At 34.0% G+C, this 17448-nt stretch overlaps 1 protein-coding gene across 4 annotated transcripts in view; it reads right to left on the bottom strand.

Annotated features, from left to right (window-relative positions):
* The window catches only part of LOC139686329 (atrial natriuretic peptide receptor 1), a 207093-nt gene that overhangs the window by 17406 nt on the left and 172239 nt on the right, over positions 1–17448 (bottom strand). For all 4 annotated transcript variants that reach the window (XM_071583492.1, XM_071583491.1, XM_071583494.1 and 1 more), the window contains exons 5-11: positions 13543–13782; positions 11984–12093; positions 10035–10223; positions 9175–9310; positions 6842–7078; positions 5427–5511; positions 4817–4976 (exon numbers count right to left, since the gene is read on the bottom strand). In XM_071583492.1, coding sequence (XP_071439593.1) covers positions 4817–4976; positions 5427–5511; positions 6842–7078; positions 9175–9310; positions 10035–10223; positions 11984–12093; positions 13543–13782 — 1157 coding nt within the window. The remainder of the gene's footprint in view (positions 1–4816; positions 4977–5426; positions 5512–6841; positions 7079–9174; positions 9311–10034; positions 10224–11983; positions 12094–13542; positions 13783–17448) is intronic.

The following is a 17448-nucleotide window of genomic DNA, read 5'->3' on the forward strand; positions in this document are numbered from 1 at the left end:
GTGGAACACCATATTTAATAGTTTTCATTTTTGATTTGTAGGTAGCACCATTTTTTCCGACAATTTCTACATACTGTTTCCTATTTTCCAAAAAAGATGTAAGCCAATGATGAGCTACTCCCCTGATACCATAATGTTCTAGTTTAGTTAAAAGAATGCTAGATTTTACAGAATCAAAGGCTTTTGATAGATCCATGTTAACCCCTATAACATGCTTTTTATCACTTAAAGCTTGGGCAATTTTAGTGACATAATCACTGCATGCAGTTTCTACACTTTTATTTTTTGTGAAGCCATGCTGTGACTGAGAAAGAACTTTATTTTTTATGAGGAATTTTAATAGTCTTTCTTCCATCAATTTTTCAAGTATTTTTGAAATACATGAAATTAGTGAGATTGGCCTGTAATTATTCAGTTGGTCTTTGGCTCCCTTTTTGTGTAGTGGAATAACTTTGGTTATTTTTAATTCTTCAGGAAATTGCCCAGTTAGAAACGATTCATTGGCTATATTGGTAATAGGTAAAGTGAAGGATTCTTGACAAAGTTTTATTAGATAATTTGATATGCCATCATGCCCACTGGATTTTTTGTTTTTTAGTTTCTTGATTACATTTCTGACTTCATTTTCTGTGGTGGGATTTAAGTAAATTGATTCACTAATGTACATTAATTTTTCTATGCTATCACTTAGAATGTTTTTCTGCGCTGTTGTTTCGCCAATGATATCTACGAAGAAATTATTGAATTCATTTGCCACATTTTGAGGATCTCTAATTTCTTTTCCATCAATTGTTATTGAGAAGCATTTATTTTTCGCGGGCTCTGATATTTTACTGGAATTTTCATTATTTACTACAGACCACAACGCTTTTGTTTGATTGGTAGAATTCGAAATAATTTGTTGGACATGGTCATTTTTTGCTTTCCTAAGCAGCATCCTGTACTCGGACTTCATTTTATTTCTTAAGGGTACCAGACTGGCATCCACTTTACTAGCCTTAGTTAAGTAGTAAAGCCTATTTCTAGCAGTCAGAACCTCATTTGTTATCCAGTTATATCCTTTATTTGCAGATTTATTTTTTATGGCTAGCTTTTTCAATGGCAAACAAATATCCCAGTAGTACTCAATAATTGATTGAAATTCTTTGAACTTGTTTGTAACTAGAGTTGCATTTAGTACTGCTGCCCAGTCAACACTCATCAACTCCCATTTAAATAGATTCATATTTTCCTGTGAGTATATACGTGTGTACACTGTATCTGTGTTTCTGTCACTTCTATCTGTTAGAGTGTGTGCGTTAAATTCAATAATTTGTGCATGATGGTCTGAATTAGTAGTTTCCAAAACTAGAGATTTGAAGTTATGCTCTGGTAGATTTGTAGCTATGTTGTCAATAACAGTTTCTGAGTGAGATGACTCTCTGGTTGGGGTAAAAATAGTTAGCTGAACACTGTAGCAGAGAAGGATTTCTTTTAGCTTTTGAGTAGAGCTGTTATCTTTTGAAACATCTATATTCAGGTCCCCAGCAATGATAATTTTATTGTTTTTCTTGACAACTTTCTCAAGTATTTTATCCATTTTTTTGAGGAATTCATCGACTGGTGAACTTGGAATTAATGCTATACTGTGATTTTTTCACCCTTGTGTATAAAATCTTAAAGATACACCCCATATTAACGACAGATATCAATTTGGTCAAGTGATAGTATGAATAATATATTATTCTTAGGTTATTAAATATATTTTTACAAAGCCTTTGTTTGAATTATTTTTTAATACTTTTGTGGAAACCATGATGACGGAAATACATTTTACACTCGAAAAATAACAGGTATTTGTTTTTTATCTTCCCTTGGAAAAAAATATATCATCAGAAAAGCTAACACTAATGAGTGCACTTATTTTTGGGCTGAGATGTAATGTTAACTGTCATGAAAAATATCTAGAAAAATATCTAGAAGAATATCTAGATAGTTGAAATTTGACATGGGAAAACGAGCTGTTTATCCATTAAGTCACTGAATGCTAAAGTTAGTTTCAATTTTTTTGTCTTTTTCCAAGAATCGATCATTATTAAATATGAATATTAAAAATATTTTCAATTTAATTCAACTACATTCATGTATCTTCTGGAAGAGGTCATAACACAGTTTAATGCTAGATCTCATAGCAGCTTGTTTTGGAATGGTTGCTTCGCTACCATTAATACCATTAAAAAACTAAATATTCATTAATTTTCCTGCATTAAGCCTATTATTGAGATAAAAAGTCATACCTAAAACAATTTCATTCATTAGATACATATTTAAAGTTATAAGTGTATCATCAAAGTAATACAATAATATACAAATGCATAGCAGAAAATACCTGTAAATCATTGTCTGATAGTGTACAAAATATGGTACACATAACCCTATCCTGCATAGTATGCCTTGGGTATGAATGGTACTAGTGAAGGATTCACTTATACAGTTGTGTTGAATACATTTCACCAAAATATGGTAAAACATTTCACAGGAAAATTTCACCACTTACACAGACTTGTATATCATTGATCATTGATATAAGTGGCTAGCCATTACTAAGTTAAAGACTCATGTATCTGATCAGATAGACTTGAGCTATGAAGCAAAGAAGTTCTAATCAAGAGTGATCTAGGCCAGATTTTCTTAGGTGAGCCAATACAATGTACTACAATTCAATCACCAACCATGCAAATTGAGAAAATGGTATCATTTTTTTCCCTCTTACCAAACTCCCATACTACATATTAGGACTTTTTGTCCTAATATGTAGTGAGGGAGTTTATTCCACACCACAATCACATTATACTTTCACAAATGAACAAAGACTGTTATAATTTGTTTTGGAAAACCAAGATGCCAATGTAAATGGGTTTGGCCTGAATTTACTGTGGTGATTGTGGATTTCCCATCCATCTGGCCAAATAACAATAAAATGGCAGTTCTTAAATATGATCCCAGGCCTCAAATAGATTTCTTTAGATTGTCTAATGGGACACTATTTTCAAATTTTATCATCTCTTATTTCAACAGTAGCTCCATAATTCCCTGATAGTATAATGAAAACCCCATTAATAAGCTACCAAAATTTAAACTGTATCCTAAATAATTTTCCTTAGCAGGAATTTGGTCCAGCATATTTATCCTTATTAGTAGAAGTATACCAGCTCAGGGTATGTTCCTGATGGTCTGTGGGTCTACATACTGAGTACTCTACTCCCAGCCCCTAACTAACTTGGCATTTAATATTTTTAGATCAGATATGTCATATTACATTACAAATGCCTATTTATTTCCTCCCTAGACTCTCCTACTATTTTCTCCTCCATTAGAGTCTTAAGCATCCCATTGCTTCTCAGTATCTTGCCTTCTTCAAATTTTTCCCACCAGCCATCTCTCTTTCCTGACCATAACCTACCTCACTAAATCTTTTGCCTCAATGCCCAAGTTTTTAAATAATACAAAACTATGCACCACATTAAACTTTCAATTAGTTTTTTATTTACATACATTTAAGGTGTCTGCCATCAACTCCCACCTCTTTGTAAATGCTTCTTTACCTAATGCAAATCTTCTTTCGATGCTCCCAAAAGGGGTTGCATATTTCTCTATCAGTTCTTTATATTTTGAATTTGAATTATGGCTCATGCCTAAGTTTCTAAAAAAGTTCAGCAAATATACTGAATAATAGCACGGTGAGTATTAGTCATTGACCATGATTTGTAAACAAATCTAGCATGCAAAAATTGTGTACACAAATGACATCTGAAATATTCAATCATATATGGATGTAACAGTAAACATATATTATGACTGAATTCCTTGCTATAATTCTTAATATAACCATTTTGTATAGTCCATTAATTATCATAAAAATGCAATTCCAAAATTGGCATGCTGACTAAGAACATTTTGAATGGCAAGTTCCAAAGAAAATAACAAATAAGAAACTGTTAATCCATCATTTTTAAAGGTGGAATTTGATAAATGATTCATAAATTATCAGACCAATGTAAGAGTAATTCTTCATAATTTTAGATTCTTGCTAAACAATTATATATACCAGAAACTTACTTATACTTAAGGCAAAAGATCAGTAAAACATGAAAATTAGGAACAGAGTTTAGAAGAGTACAAACAACACCTAGTGCACCTGACCACACATGAATGACAGGTTGATAGCTGATATTGACATCTCCATTTCATGTACTGCATACAATGAATCTTACACGCTCTCATACTAGCTGAAAGAAAACTTGGGAATCTATAAATTCACGTGCATGCATAGTTTATTTCATTAACTGTACTCCCAATACTGTACTGAATTATTGTATGCAGTAATGAACTGAGCTCTCGTAATTTAACTTTCAGAAATATATTTTTAAAACCACATAGCACAAAAATGATCTCTTTCAAATCTCTAATGTGTTGTACTCTTCCTTTCTCCATCATAGTCTAACAAATTCCCAACAAACCCTCTCTAATATGTTGCTCATGAAAACAATTTTGCATTTGAACCAGGAGCATTTTGTAACCACACACGGGGATGGGTGAGTACAGCTATTAATAATAAGGCTAAGCACCCCAATGCACTCACTACATACAACCCTGAGACAGCAAACTGCACTAATTCTATCAACGATAGTTAGGATACCAAACTATAAGTAAAAAATTGATGGAAATATTGCAAAGCATTTCTTCTCTTTCTTTTGAATGGATGTCATGGAATATATGGCACCATTTAAGAATGAAAGAACTAAAATGACTCTGGTATAACTGACTCTATACTCACATAGTTATTAAGGGGATCAATTTCCAAAGTTTTGGCCTGATGCGTTGGCTGCTGTGTAAGGCCCAAGCGGGATGAGAATGGTCTCCCGATCTCCCATTGAACCTCTTCACGTTTTACCCTCCAGGCCATATTATTTAAATCAGCTGCAACTCGAAGGTGCCTAAAAACATTCAATATTTCTTAGTGTAATTATAGAATATTCTATCTAATTGACATGAAAGTTGAAATAAGCATTTTTCTATGATCAAAATTATCACAGCTATGCCTTTTCTCAGCAATGATAACAAAAGCAAATATTTTTAAAATATGAAAATGGAGTAGGCCTAAAAATGTGACAATACTTCTCTGTAGCTCATTTTTTGGGGACTCAGCCCCATAACTTGCAATTTAAAAATTGCCTGAAAAAGTTTTTCTCAAACATGGGAATTGGAATGAAAATTTTCAACAAATTTTAATGATATTTCATACTTCAAAAGTAAGGGGTAAGCTTATTTTTATTGTGTTTTTAAATATGCATACTATAAAATGCTAGCCATTTTATAATTAATGGAAAACAAATTACATTGTGAATTATAGTAATTCTTAGAGGGAAAGAAGAGCAATTATTTACCTATAAGTTATGCATGCTAATGTTGTGGTGAAGGCCAGGAAGATTCCAAGTGCAAAGGAAACATAGAGAACCACAATATGGGCATCTGTAAGGAGACAATTATGAACACATATCTAAAATTAGTTTTATGGTAAGAGTAGATTTGTACATGTTTAAATAATAGATGCTCACCATATACCTTTTTCATGGAACCTGCAGCTCCCTAGAAATCCATTCATCCACAATATAGATAAAAATGACCTCAGTGTGTAATGGAGATTATCAATGATAGTAATTCACCTGAGGGAATTCAGTAAGGAATTGAACCTGTGGAACCTCATCTATGATAAAATTCTGTTGTCAAGGTTTCAATGAATCCTGAATTTCATGTACGAGGAATTATCAAGGCTGTGAAGTAAAAATCTTGGTATTGCCAAGTAATTGTAATTCACTAACCTTACTGAATTGCCATTCAGAATGAGAACTATTAACAGTTTGATTGCCACGGCAGGCTTATTAATTATGGTTGTTTCCTGGTTTGAGTTTATCTTTAAATTTAATTTAAGAACATTAATATTATGTAAATTGTTAACCTAATGAAACAGCTTACACAAGGTGTGCCAATTGTTTGCAAAGCCTGTGTAGATGCCTACACAGCCTGTTCATTCACCTTCACATATAACCACAGATACTGTGTAGGCAGCTAAAAAGAGGGCCCCACTGCTGTGTGATCATTTGTTTGTGTACATCTTATGAGTTTAAAAATTTCCAAATGTATCACAGACTTAAATGCTTTGCCATTTGCCACACCTCTTGTGAGCCCTTAGAATCCCAATTATTCACTTTTGACACTTAATCAGGTTTTCCAAAGTTTCAACCACTAGAATTAATGAATACAGTACAAAATGCTAGAGTGTATTTGAAATCTAATATCTCTAGGCTTCAGCATTAGAAATATTTGTGACTGTTGACAATATAGCATAAATTGAGTTAAATTCAATGATAAAAAATTCTATGATGGGGAAAAAATGAGAGCACACAGATAGTAATTTAACTGATTTTTAATTCATAAATCATAAAAATTCATTATTTTAAACTTATTAAGTAAAGTTGCTCCAAAAACTCAAAGGCCTGACCAAAATATCAAAGGAAATAAATCTTTTAAGTGCTTTCCAACAGCAAAGAAGTCTGCTGAAGTTTTAAATAAAGTTGCCACAAATGCTGCCAATGAATTTTATTTATATGCGCATGCAGAATTGTACTATTTTCCCAGCCAATGCATTTCTGATCAGACCATTAAGAGAATGAATAGTTATTATTAATTAATTAATATTTATTATATGATGCAATTGAAAAATATTGTGGATTCTTAATAATATTTCTGTAGCAATTAAATAGAAATTTCAGGAGTTATTCAGGGAGTACCCTTTCCGCACCATTTCCCCGACAAGCCGGATCGTTGCCCATAAAACCACAGAATGGAATGTCAGGAGGAGGGCTCATACGACCACCTGGCCAGTGAATTCTTTTCTCCTCAACTGGTGAATAGGTTCGGTGAAGGCCATAATAATGTGCCACAACTTCGAAACGCCCTGTATCAGGGTCGAAATCTGACACTGAGTAATCTGCATCCCTGTCCCCATTGTCATCAATGCGTACATGTCCTGTGATACCTGAAAACATTATTGAAAAATCTATTAGAACCTCTAAGCATCAGGTTTATAGATAAGATCTAAGTTAAAGTTTCTAGTGGTAATGATACCCTGGTAAATATTCATAGTCAATTCAATTACTTCAGAATAGATCAAGAAATTAATTAAATGAATGTAAATAAATGAATATTAATGAATAACTTTAATAATGAATATTGATAAATAACACCTACTGACCAAATTGAGATAATTTCAATGCATGAACCAGTTAAAGAAGATGGGCAATAGAACAGATTAGTAAATCAGAGCAGTGTTTGCAAATGTGCAGATCAAGAAATTCTACCATAGATTATGTACAAATATTATGTCTGCATATTTTTCTTCAGCATGCAAGGTTTGTAAAAAAAGTATTGGTCACAATTTTTTCCTGACATGGCTGAAGTGCTGAATTGAGACTGTTGATTAAGAGTGCTCATGATCGCAGATTGTATTGGAATTGATAAGATGATAGTGCATACCATTATCACTGAAAATTTGGTGATGCAAAAGATCTGCGCTAAACTCATCCTTAAGGTCTTGACGTATAACCAAGAGCAGAGTCAAGTGTTTGTTTGCAAAGACCTTCTACAATGCATTGAAAAAGACCGCGACTTTTTGGACAGTCTCGACTTGGCACCAGCAGGCTATTTCCTATTCCAAAAAGTGAAATTCTCCCTCATAGGACTCCACCATAGATCTCTAAGTGCCGCCAAAGAAGCTTGCATGCATACCCTTAAGGACCTCCCACAATCTTCCTACCTGCACCTTCGAGTCTTGGAAAAGTCACTGGTAAAAGTGTATCAGCGCTCAGGGATCTTTGAATGTATAATTTGGAGCTTAACTAACTCCATATTATAATATATTTAAAGGGGAACTGGAGACAGGAATTAAGGTTGGGGGACAATTATTAAAATCAATTAGGTTTGACGATGATCAAGCTTTAATTTGCCAGTCAACTAGGGTGTTGTAAGTATTACTGAACACATTGGAAAGCCAATGGAATATATTTGGGATGAGAATTGATAAACAAAACAAGGGGGATGAGTTTTTTCAGAAAGAGGAAAGTGAAATAAAATATCAAAATAGGGGTTCAAAAACTAGAGAAGTTGAAACAGTACACCTGTCTCAGAAGTGCTCTAAACCATAATGGTCAAAGTAGCAGGGTCATTAATTGGAAGTTTAATTGCATTAGGCAAAGAGATTTCAAGAGGAGAAGGGAAATAATGACAATGGATATTGGGCAAAGATGTTAAGAAAAGGCTCATCAAAACTTTGATATGGAGGGTGGTTTTGTATGGAGCAGATACATAGTCATTAAGGGAAGACAATAAGTTTAGATTGGAGACTTTTGAAATGTGGGTTAGGAGAATGATGGAAAAGGTGAAAAGGACAGAAAGGAAAACAAACAAGGAAATGCTAGCCATGGTGGGGAAGGAGAGATAAATGCTGGGAGGAAACAAAAAGAGGCAGGAAAGATGGATGAAGAGCACATTGATTGGCAATGGGATGTTAAAGACTTTTATAGAGGGGAGAATGTTGGACATATGAGGAAGGGGCTGGAATTAAATAGACACGTTGGACAGGATGAAAGGAGGAAGCAAGTGTTTGGAATTGAAGAGTGTTTTATTGTAATGCTGGATGGTAGGTTGTATCTTGGTAGGAAGTGGTAGTAGTAGTTTTTAGGGGAGGCGACCGACAGCTAAGGTCATTTGCGCCATTGGGGATGGACAGGAAAGGATGAAGGGTGGAGAGAAACCCGGCGTCGGCATTAGCCTACTCTTTACGAAAGGCGCCAACATTCTTGGAAGGAAAGGTAAGGAAATGTATTGTTGTACCGTTGTATAATCTGTGTCCATCCAAAACCTAACTGAGAGAATACCAATTATAATAATATTAATGCTTAGGGGGTTGGCAGAGTTTCATCACCCCCACTGATGACATAGGAATGCTTCGCTACTATTTTCATTTAACACCAGATTAAAATTTCAATATTTTTTATGATGAAATGATGTAATGAAAAATTTACAAATTAAGAAATACTTTAACTCGTACATTAGAAATATAACCGGAAAGCTTACCGACAAAATCTCTATCCCACATGCGATGAGTGATGGCAGAGCCATCTAATATTGAACCACCCTCAGACAATGTCTCACTAAGAGCCATTCCAAGCAAATATACTCCATCGTAAAAGGCACCAATAAAGAAGTTGACCTGAAAAGAAATCAAAATATTTGAAAGAGGAACAAAGATAAAATTAACGTAATTTATAGTTTTAATAGCATTTAAAATATAGTTCACATTTACTTAGCTTAAATCCAATAAAATTAAAACAATATGCATAATTTACACCTGTTACCTGTCAGTAACTGCCAGCTGAGGAAAATAAATGCGTATGTTTTCCTTAAACATAATCATAGCAACAAAATCTAGGCATTACTGTGTTTTGTTACATATATATTTCACTAAAATTATGAATAAACAAAAACGGAAGGTATAAAGGTATTTTATATTTTCATTTCCAAAAAATGTAATTTTGAAAGATGATCATATATAAGGTATGATTAAATCTAATTGAATAAGCATCCATGTGCATTTGGAATTTTAATACTCAAAGGATAGCATTTCAGGCATAAAATTCTTGAGTATGAAATTTTATAATAGTAATAATTATTTAATACCGTTAAGCCATAGTTCATCATATTCTTAACCATAGACTGGCTGATTAAAAAAATCAATTAGCATATCAACCATGGCCTCAAATATTTTTCAAACAAATGTCATTCGAGAAGGGAGAAATAGTTTTTACAAAAACAAAAAAAATCTCAATTCATTCAATTAAAAATTTTGTAGTAAGGCTCTAACTTTTGAGAACTGGGGAAGAAGCAGTCTTAATAATGTAAATGGACATGCTAAGATAAAGAACGTGCATTCTTACTTCTTCATTGTCTGAGAAAGTGTAGTTATAATCTTGCTTTGCTTTTTCTTTCACACGTTGTGCAAAATCATAGAATTTAGGGCTGGTTGGCTGGAGGAGTGAAACCCTAAGAAGAGCTTCGTATGCAGTTCGAGCTGCTTCATCGTCACCATCCTTCAGTTCCCAGCCATGGTCCCCCCAGTAGGAACCCTTGCAATGCAAGAAGAAAGTATTGATATGTGACAACAGTTAGTAAATAATTAGGTTGTACGCTCTTTGAAGAGACATTGACTTCAAAAATGCTGTGGAAAATCCTCTAAAACAAGGTTGCAATGGCCATTGTTGATTTTTAATGAAGGAAACGTCCAAAGACTTAATGTATCTAACTACAAAATATTTCACATTAGACAAAGCATACCCAGCTCTAGGTCCTATGCTCCTGTGCTTACTCTCCATCCAAGTCCACCACATGCTTTGGAAATGAAAAACTAGGTCAAGGAATCACAACTAAAACTATGCTCCTCTTTCACAAAAATATAATATCCTCATCCTCTTTTAAAAAGAGACATTTTCCATCAATTACAAACGCCATAATACAATGTATTCCCATTTCAGGGCTAAAACACTGTCAAATATCTATCAAAGCTCTTATCCAAATGCTAGAAAGACCCACCAAAAGTAGCCAACCATCTCCACGCTGACCCTTGACGAATGTAGAAAAACCACTCCACAATCCCATTATCACCCAACAATAGCAGAAAAAAAGATGACAAAGGTGCCCACCATAAATAACATTCAATCAAATTCAATTGAATTGGTCTTGAGGTATCATCATTAGATTCAGCCTTCTAAAAGAGCTCCTCCTTTGGCAGAGTTTATTGCAACAATTTGATAAATCTCCTAACTACCAACAATCCTTGGACAAAGACTCCTTCCTCTCACTTCTCCCAGATTCACAAGTTCTCCCTCTTCGTGCACCCTCACAGATCAAAATTTAGTAACTGCTTCGGTGTGGTTCTCTTAGTGAAAGTTTCTGGAAAAATGACTGACTGCTTAACTTTCAAATGTTTATACCACACGGTTTAATATAGTTTACAATATATGCATATATTTTTGCCCAAATGAATATTGCCGAAATTTTAATTTTTCAAAATATGTATAACATATTTATTGTGACAGTCAATTTAACAAGAATAATGAAAATGGGAACACAAAATGAAAGTGAAAAATTATGGAAACCAGATGGGGGAGGGAACAAAATCGTTATTTAATTCATTAAATTGGGTATTCAGTAAAATATATGGAAATATAAACATATGAACAAAACATACGCGTCTTCTAGTGGAGAGGAAGGAGCTCGTCCCGCTAGTCCCCATCACACCGAAGGCAGATTATTAAATGGGAGACTTATGCGACACGGCAAATGGGATAAGAAGCGCGGGTTTCATAACTTTCAGGAAAAATCAAGTTAACTAAAACTTGGGAAATACATTTCTTACAACTCACACTACACGTCCTGGAGTGTGGAATAAAATATTTCTACAACAAATAATAGTCGCCTTGAGTTTTGAAGAGACGAAAATCTCATGGAGATTAGTTACAGGTAGATATCTCGTAGAAAATCCTTTATGTTGCTTCATGAATGCTTTTACAAAATATTCCTAGCGTATTGCTTGGTTATAATATATTTCTAACAGTGATCAATACATGCAAACGCTAAAGACAAACTATATTAGTAAGGATTATATTTTAAATGAGGGCACTTTTCTCCATCGACGTTATGGGAAAATTTCACGTATCCAGTGTGTTTTTATACTTGAAACTTGGAGATGTTTTGGAAAAGTATATCTACAAAATATGTAGCTAACAAACGCATGCACTTTATGAATGAAAACAGGCAAAATTGCGTTTGTATTTGTAGTCATATATTTGAAAGGTTTTTTATCATAATTATGATCAGAATATCTTACCTGAAATATCTCAACGTCTAGAAATATCCAGTCTCCATTGGTCATTCCAAGGGAATGTGCAGCCAACATGAATGGCCTCACAAGATGCCCTCGAACACTTAATATCACAACTGAAAGCATTGAACATTAGACATTATTTTCTGCAAAATTCATGGAGTTATGCGAAGAAATAGTTCACAAAAAACTACCTGAAGCACCTCATGTGTCTTTCGTATTTAACATTGTCTATGAGAAACGGAATATTTATAGGTAATATTGCAAACAATTTCCAGAGAACGTATTTACGTACAGTGATTCTGATCTTTCACTAATGAATAGGCGCACTGCAATGCAAGTGAGCAAAATATTCACCATGGGACCGCTAACATTATCGAAATCAATCATTCAGGTAATAAATATTGAGCAAGGAAGGTAGTGTAATTGAGGACAGGCAGTTATTTAGTAAATTTTCATACTTAACCGTTAAAATTTATGTTCAACAGCTATGATAACGCCTTTCGATAAAAAGTGCTGCGATTTCATGTAATACATGTATATGTATATCCAATTAAAATAATTTTACAAACTTAAACAATAGTAATTCTCTATGATTATTTAAACATAATATTTTACTACAAGGACTGTGGAATGGGAAATATTTTACTCCGGCTGCATTTATTGCAATTAGATCACCTATGGTCCTGTTTGTGATACCATTACGCTCTTTGACTCAATAAAAAAGCACCAATACTGTATTTCCAAGTTTATCATTCCAAATTCCCAATTGAAATGCAATTAAAATAATTATCAATAAGCATTGAAAATACAACTCATACATTCTGACAAGCATGTGCAATTGAAGCTGTTATTAACGAACGTTACTTCGGAGACGAGCAACTATAATCTAGAAACCCAAATAAGTTTTCACATGTGTCGTTGATTTCACATTTTAAATGGATATAAATAAGAAGGCATATGCATCTTTTAAGTAAAGGACAAAAATCCAGCTAAAAGTTTTCCTAGAGTTGTTTCAGCATACGGTTAATAACGATACTATATTTACTACCTTCTATTTTCTTGAGCTGATTGATGAAGACCAAAGAGAAGTCAAAAATATCGTGTTTAATGGAAAAAGAAATATAAAAACACTTAATGGCTGACATTTCTACAAAATTACTACGTAAAAATTGAAATTTTAGGAAGTAGTCCAACAGGACAACAGGCTTTCATGGACTTACTGAAGCGGTACCCTCTGCTGAAATTAATCTTTCAGAAATGACCTAGTAATTTAATATCTAAAAAATGAGAGTTTCTGATTACTGTTTTCACTCATTGTTCTGTTATCTCATGAAAAATTATAACAAAGTTAATGCCAGAAAATTTTGAAGTTGTTTTCTTTGTAGTCTTGTTTTACTTTGAAACAAGCGAAATATTGCCTTAGAAGTATGAACGCGAGTCCGACCACGGTAATGGATCATAAGGAGTCAGCTCCTAAACAAAGCTGTAATTTCGTCATCGGATCAATTAACTGTGTCGCTTTGTTACGAAACATCATCATAAAAAGAAAATTCAGGACGCACCTCTGGCGTACATGCTGGTCTCACGGAGGAACCTCTGGTACCTCCAATACTTCTTACTCCCACCTCCAGGGTTGTAAGGAAGGTCGGCTTGATCGGGAGGGAAGTAGTCGGAATCAATGGACGACTTGGCCACATCATTCGCGGACATTCCCTCGCTCTCCTCGCTCCACTCGTTGCCGTCAAACTCCTTGACGAACGAGAGCAGTCCCTCCTTCCTCAGTCCGTGCTCAAGGTTCTTGCCTTGGAAGGAGAAGAAACATGGAGAGTTATGCTCACAGCAGCAATGCGGCTATCATTCGCGGCCTTACCCCCTTTATCTAAAACTTTATGAAAGATGAGAAGTCAGTTTACGGTATCCGACTTAATTTTGCCGAATTATGTAGTGAAAATGAAAGATTTACCTAACAAATACATGATGTAATTTATATAAAAATGCTATTAATTATTTATTATTAATTCCATAATGTAATTATATAATTTTTCAACGTTTGAAATGTTATTGACAAGGTCATTCCTTGAAAATAGATTGTGAAGTTTGGAAACTTGTACTCGTGTGTAAAATACGTGGAATCTTTTATTTATAAGAATGGGTCATGTCTCGTTCGGCACTAGACGATTGCCACGGGCGAATGGGGTTCATTTAACTAAATTTGATGTGGGGAGGTTTATCATTAAACTCAGTCGGTATATTTGCAACTCATAATTTTTAAATATCAACTGGAAGGATTATAAAACAATATTTATTTTAGTTTAATAAGTTGAAGGCTATTGGGACAATTCATCCCTCATTGGGCCCGTTCGCTGAGCCAAAAAATTATCCGAGGTGTCGAAAGTGGGAACGTGGATGAGAAAAACGGGACCTCATAGGAGAGAATGTGTTAAAGTTTGATTTAAAAATAGGAATTTCTATATTAGACGACATCTCCTTTAGCGAAGCTGTGGATGCAATCTATTTATGGTATCTATGTAAACCTGACTCATTTATGTGCATTAGCACATCGCGCAAAGATCATCAAAATTATTATGCTACAGTAAAAGTGAAATATTAAAAAAAATACGATGCTTAACTGATACGTCCAAAGGAGTTTACCATCTTTTACACAGTCAGAAGTACCTCATTTAATATCAGGAGTCACTAATTAAAAAAAATGCGTTGTTACTCGCAGTTTATCATTTGGATTAAGGTTTTTGTGCGTGTGTATATTTTTGTTTGAACCTTTGATTCAAACAAATAATGCGTTACTACTAAATGGCCCTTCTGTAGAGAAAAATAATCATCATTTATCTTATATTAGTGACTTGCCATATTCTTGACCATAGAAAATGTAATGAAATGGCTGATGATGACTTCCTTAATAATGAAAAAGCAAAAATATTTGAAATTGTAAACAATTACGAGGTATATAATTACTTATCACGGTAAATGACATGAAGCATCGTAGTCGTTATTTAGTTTGGAAATCCATAACCAATGTCTCTTTGGTTGACAAAGTAAATTTTATATTATATTTTTATTTAACACTGCCTGCTAAGTGAGTTCTCTGAAAATGTTCAAAATTTAGTTCACATCAAAATAAAAAAAAATATATCCAAGCGAATCGATTAAAAAAAAATTCTAATCCAAAGTGTAAGATTGAATATAAACTAATGCGAGGAAAAGTTTCTCATTCTCCGAAACCAAATTATTCATCCTTTTAAGCCCCATTTAAATTTGGAGGACAAAAGGCCATTAACGGGAAATTTGAGAGACAATAAAAAAATCATGTCTTTCACGCGTTTACTTCTCATCGTCTCCGTTAGGCGCATTTGGTGAAGGCATACATTTTTTTCATCATTCTTCTTTTTTTTCGACGGGCTTAATTTGAAATTCAAATTTTATTATATCTGTAGTTCGCTCCTTAGACTACGAAGCCGAACGTCACTCCATAAAAGCGATGGAGGAAAAAAGAAGCGCGTTAAAACCCTCGCCTGGCGCGTCTCTGGTTGAATGGAGAACTTACAAAAAAACACCGAAATACATAATTTTCCCCGTATGAGATTATCTACGCGAGGAGCGAACGAAAAATATGAACAATTGATGAATATTTAATATCGTAGAAAAAAATTGATATGGAAATCATGTTTTTTTTTCAATTCAAAGATTTGAAACGTAGATAACACTTTAGGCTTCCTTATTTCATCACAATGGCAACCCTTCCATCCTATAACTACTTATTGTATGGGAATTGAATTATACCCCTAGACATATCCCTATTATCTATTTGATTTAAATTTCCCTAGGTAACTGTCCCTTTCTCTTCTAATCTTGTATTTTTTAAAATGTTATTACACTCCTTAAGAATGTATTGTGCCTTACGCTTTGCTAAATCTGTTTTTTCTCTTCTATAGTAGCGCATTATTTTCATTTCCTCTCCAGTATATAATGCCTTATGTCTCACACATACCTTGTCGATAATTTTCTTCAATCGCTTCATTTATGATGTACCGAGAGCTTCCCTGGATCATTTAGTCTATTTCTCAAGTTTTTGATCCCTGTCTTGCCACAATCCCTGTGAGGATTATAGTATTACATTGGGTTCCCTCGTTTTGGGGATTAATTTCTTTGAACATTGTTTGGGATCCTTTCTTCGTTAATTTTTCACTGTATCCTGCCGGGCCAATCTGCGCTTGTCATCCGTCGTTTTTCATCCATCTTCACAGACTCGTACTTCCAAGATCGGGGTTTAAGGGAGCCACGGAATTAATGGAACTGAAAATGCAACAGCTCGGCTATTTCGATAAGCCAAAGCAAATAGATATGATCAAAAACGAAAGACAATAACAGTCTGCACCTCTCCTTAGAATACTGCGTCAGCGATAGTACCGGATTAGGTATTCATCATTAATAAATGGCGAGGGAGTTAACTAAGTTTAATTTACATCGTAAGCCGAGGGGACATAAAGTTAGTGAGCCCGTAATTAAAGTTAAAGATAATGGAGATTGGAAAACAATGGATTTCTCAGGGCAGAGAAAAAAAACATGTCCATTATCGTTACCTCTTATCTTTGTATTAGAACGTAGCTCCGGTGGTGAGACTACTGAGAACAACAGCAAATAATAATATGACAAAAAACGAAGAAAGTGCAACAGCGGAAAACCTTACGAAGGTATTAGCGTGGAAAACGATTTTTAGCAAGTCATTTTCATCAAACTCCCTGTCGCCAATGATAGCACCGTGTGAATAAAGAATCATTCAGAAGCTGAAATAATTGGCTACAGAAGAGTTAAAACTCATCATGGACGATAAAAAAAACCTGAGACGATTTTTATGGAAACAATTATATTTAAATATGAAGAAAATTAATGAAAATGGTATAAATTTATACACTTTATTAAAATAATTTGCAGAAACGGCAAATGTGAATAATGACTTAATGAGATATGTATTACATAAACAGCCACATAGAGTGCCATATACATACACAGCCACATACAGTGAATAAAATTAGACGTACGTAAGATATATGGCACTATTAAAAATAGTGATTGGATACTAGCATTACGCAACTATTATATTTCAAAATATCGAGAGAAAGATGAAGAATATAGTCTTTGCTTAACGAAGCGTATTTTCTTGCATTTTTAAACCTTAGATATTCTAAGTTGTGAAAATGCGAGATGATTTGAACGACGAAATAATGATCAAAGCAGGCGAAAGAGCTAAATTGCGTCCCACTTGATCACAAAATCGATATACGAAGAAATAATCAAATTACAGAGTTCGTTTTAATTTTTAAAGTATATTTTATTCTTTCACACAGCTTAATTTGATTACCATAAACGCATATTCCCGCGGATTCGAAATATTCTGCACGTGACGTAGTCAGATACTGAAATTTCACGGTACTTTACGTACAGAATCATAC

Source organism: Hetaerina americana, unplaced genomic scaffold (assembly GCF_022747635.1).
Source record: "Hetaerina americana unplaced genomic scaffold, ioHetAmer1.1.p SCAF_14, whole genome shotgun sequence".
NCBI lineage: Eukaryota > Metazoa > Arthropoda > Insecta > Odonata > Calopterygidae > Hetaerina > Hetaerina americana.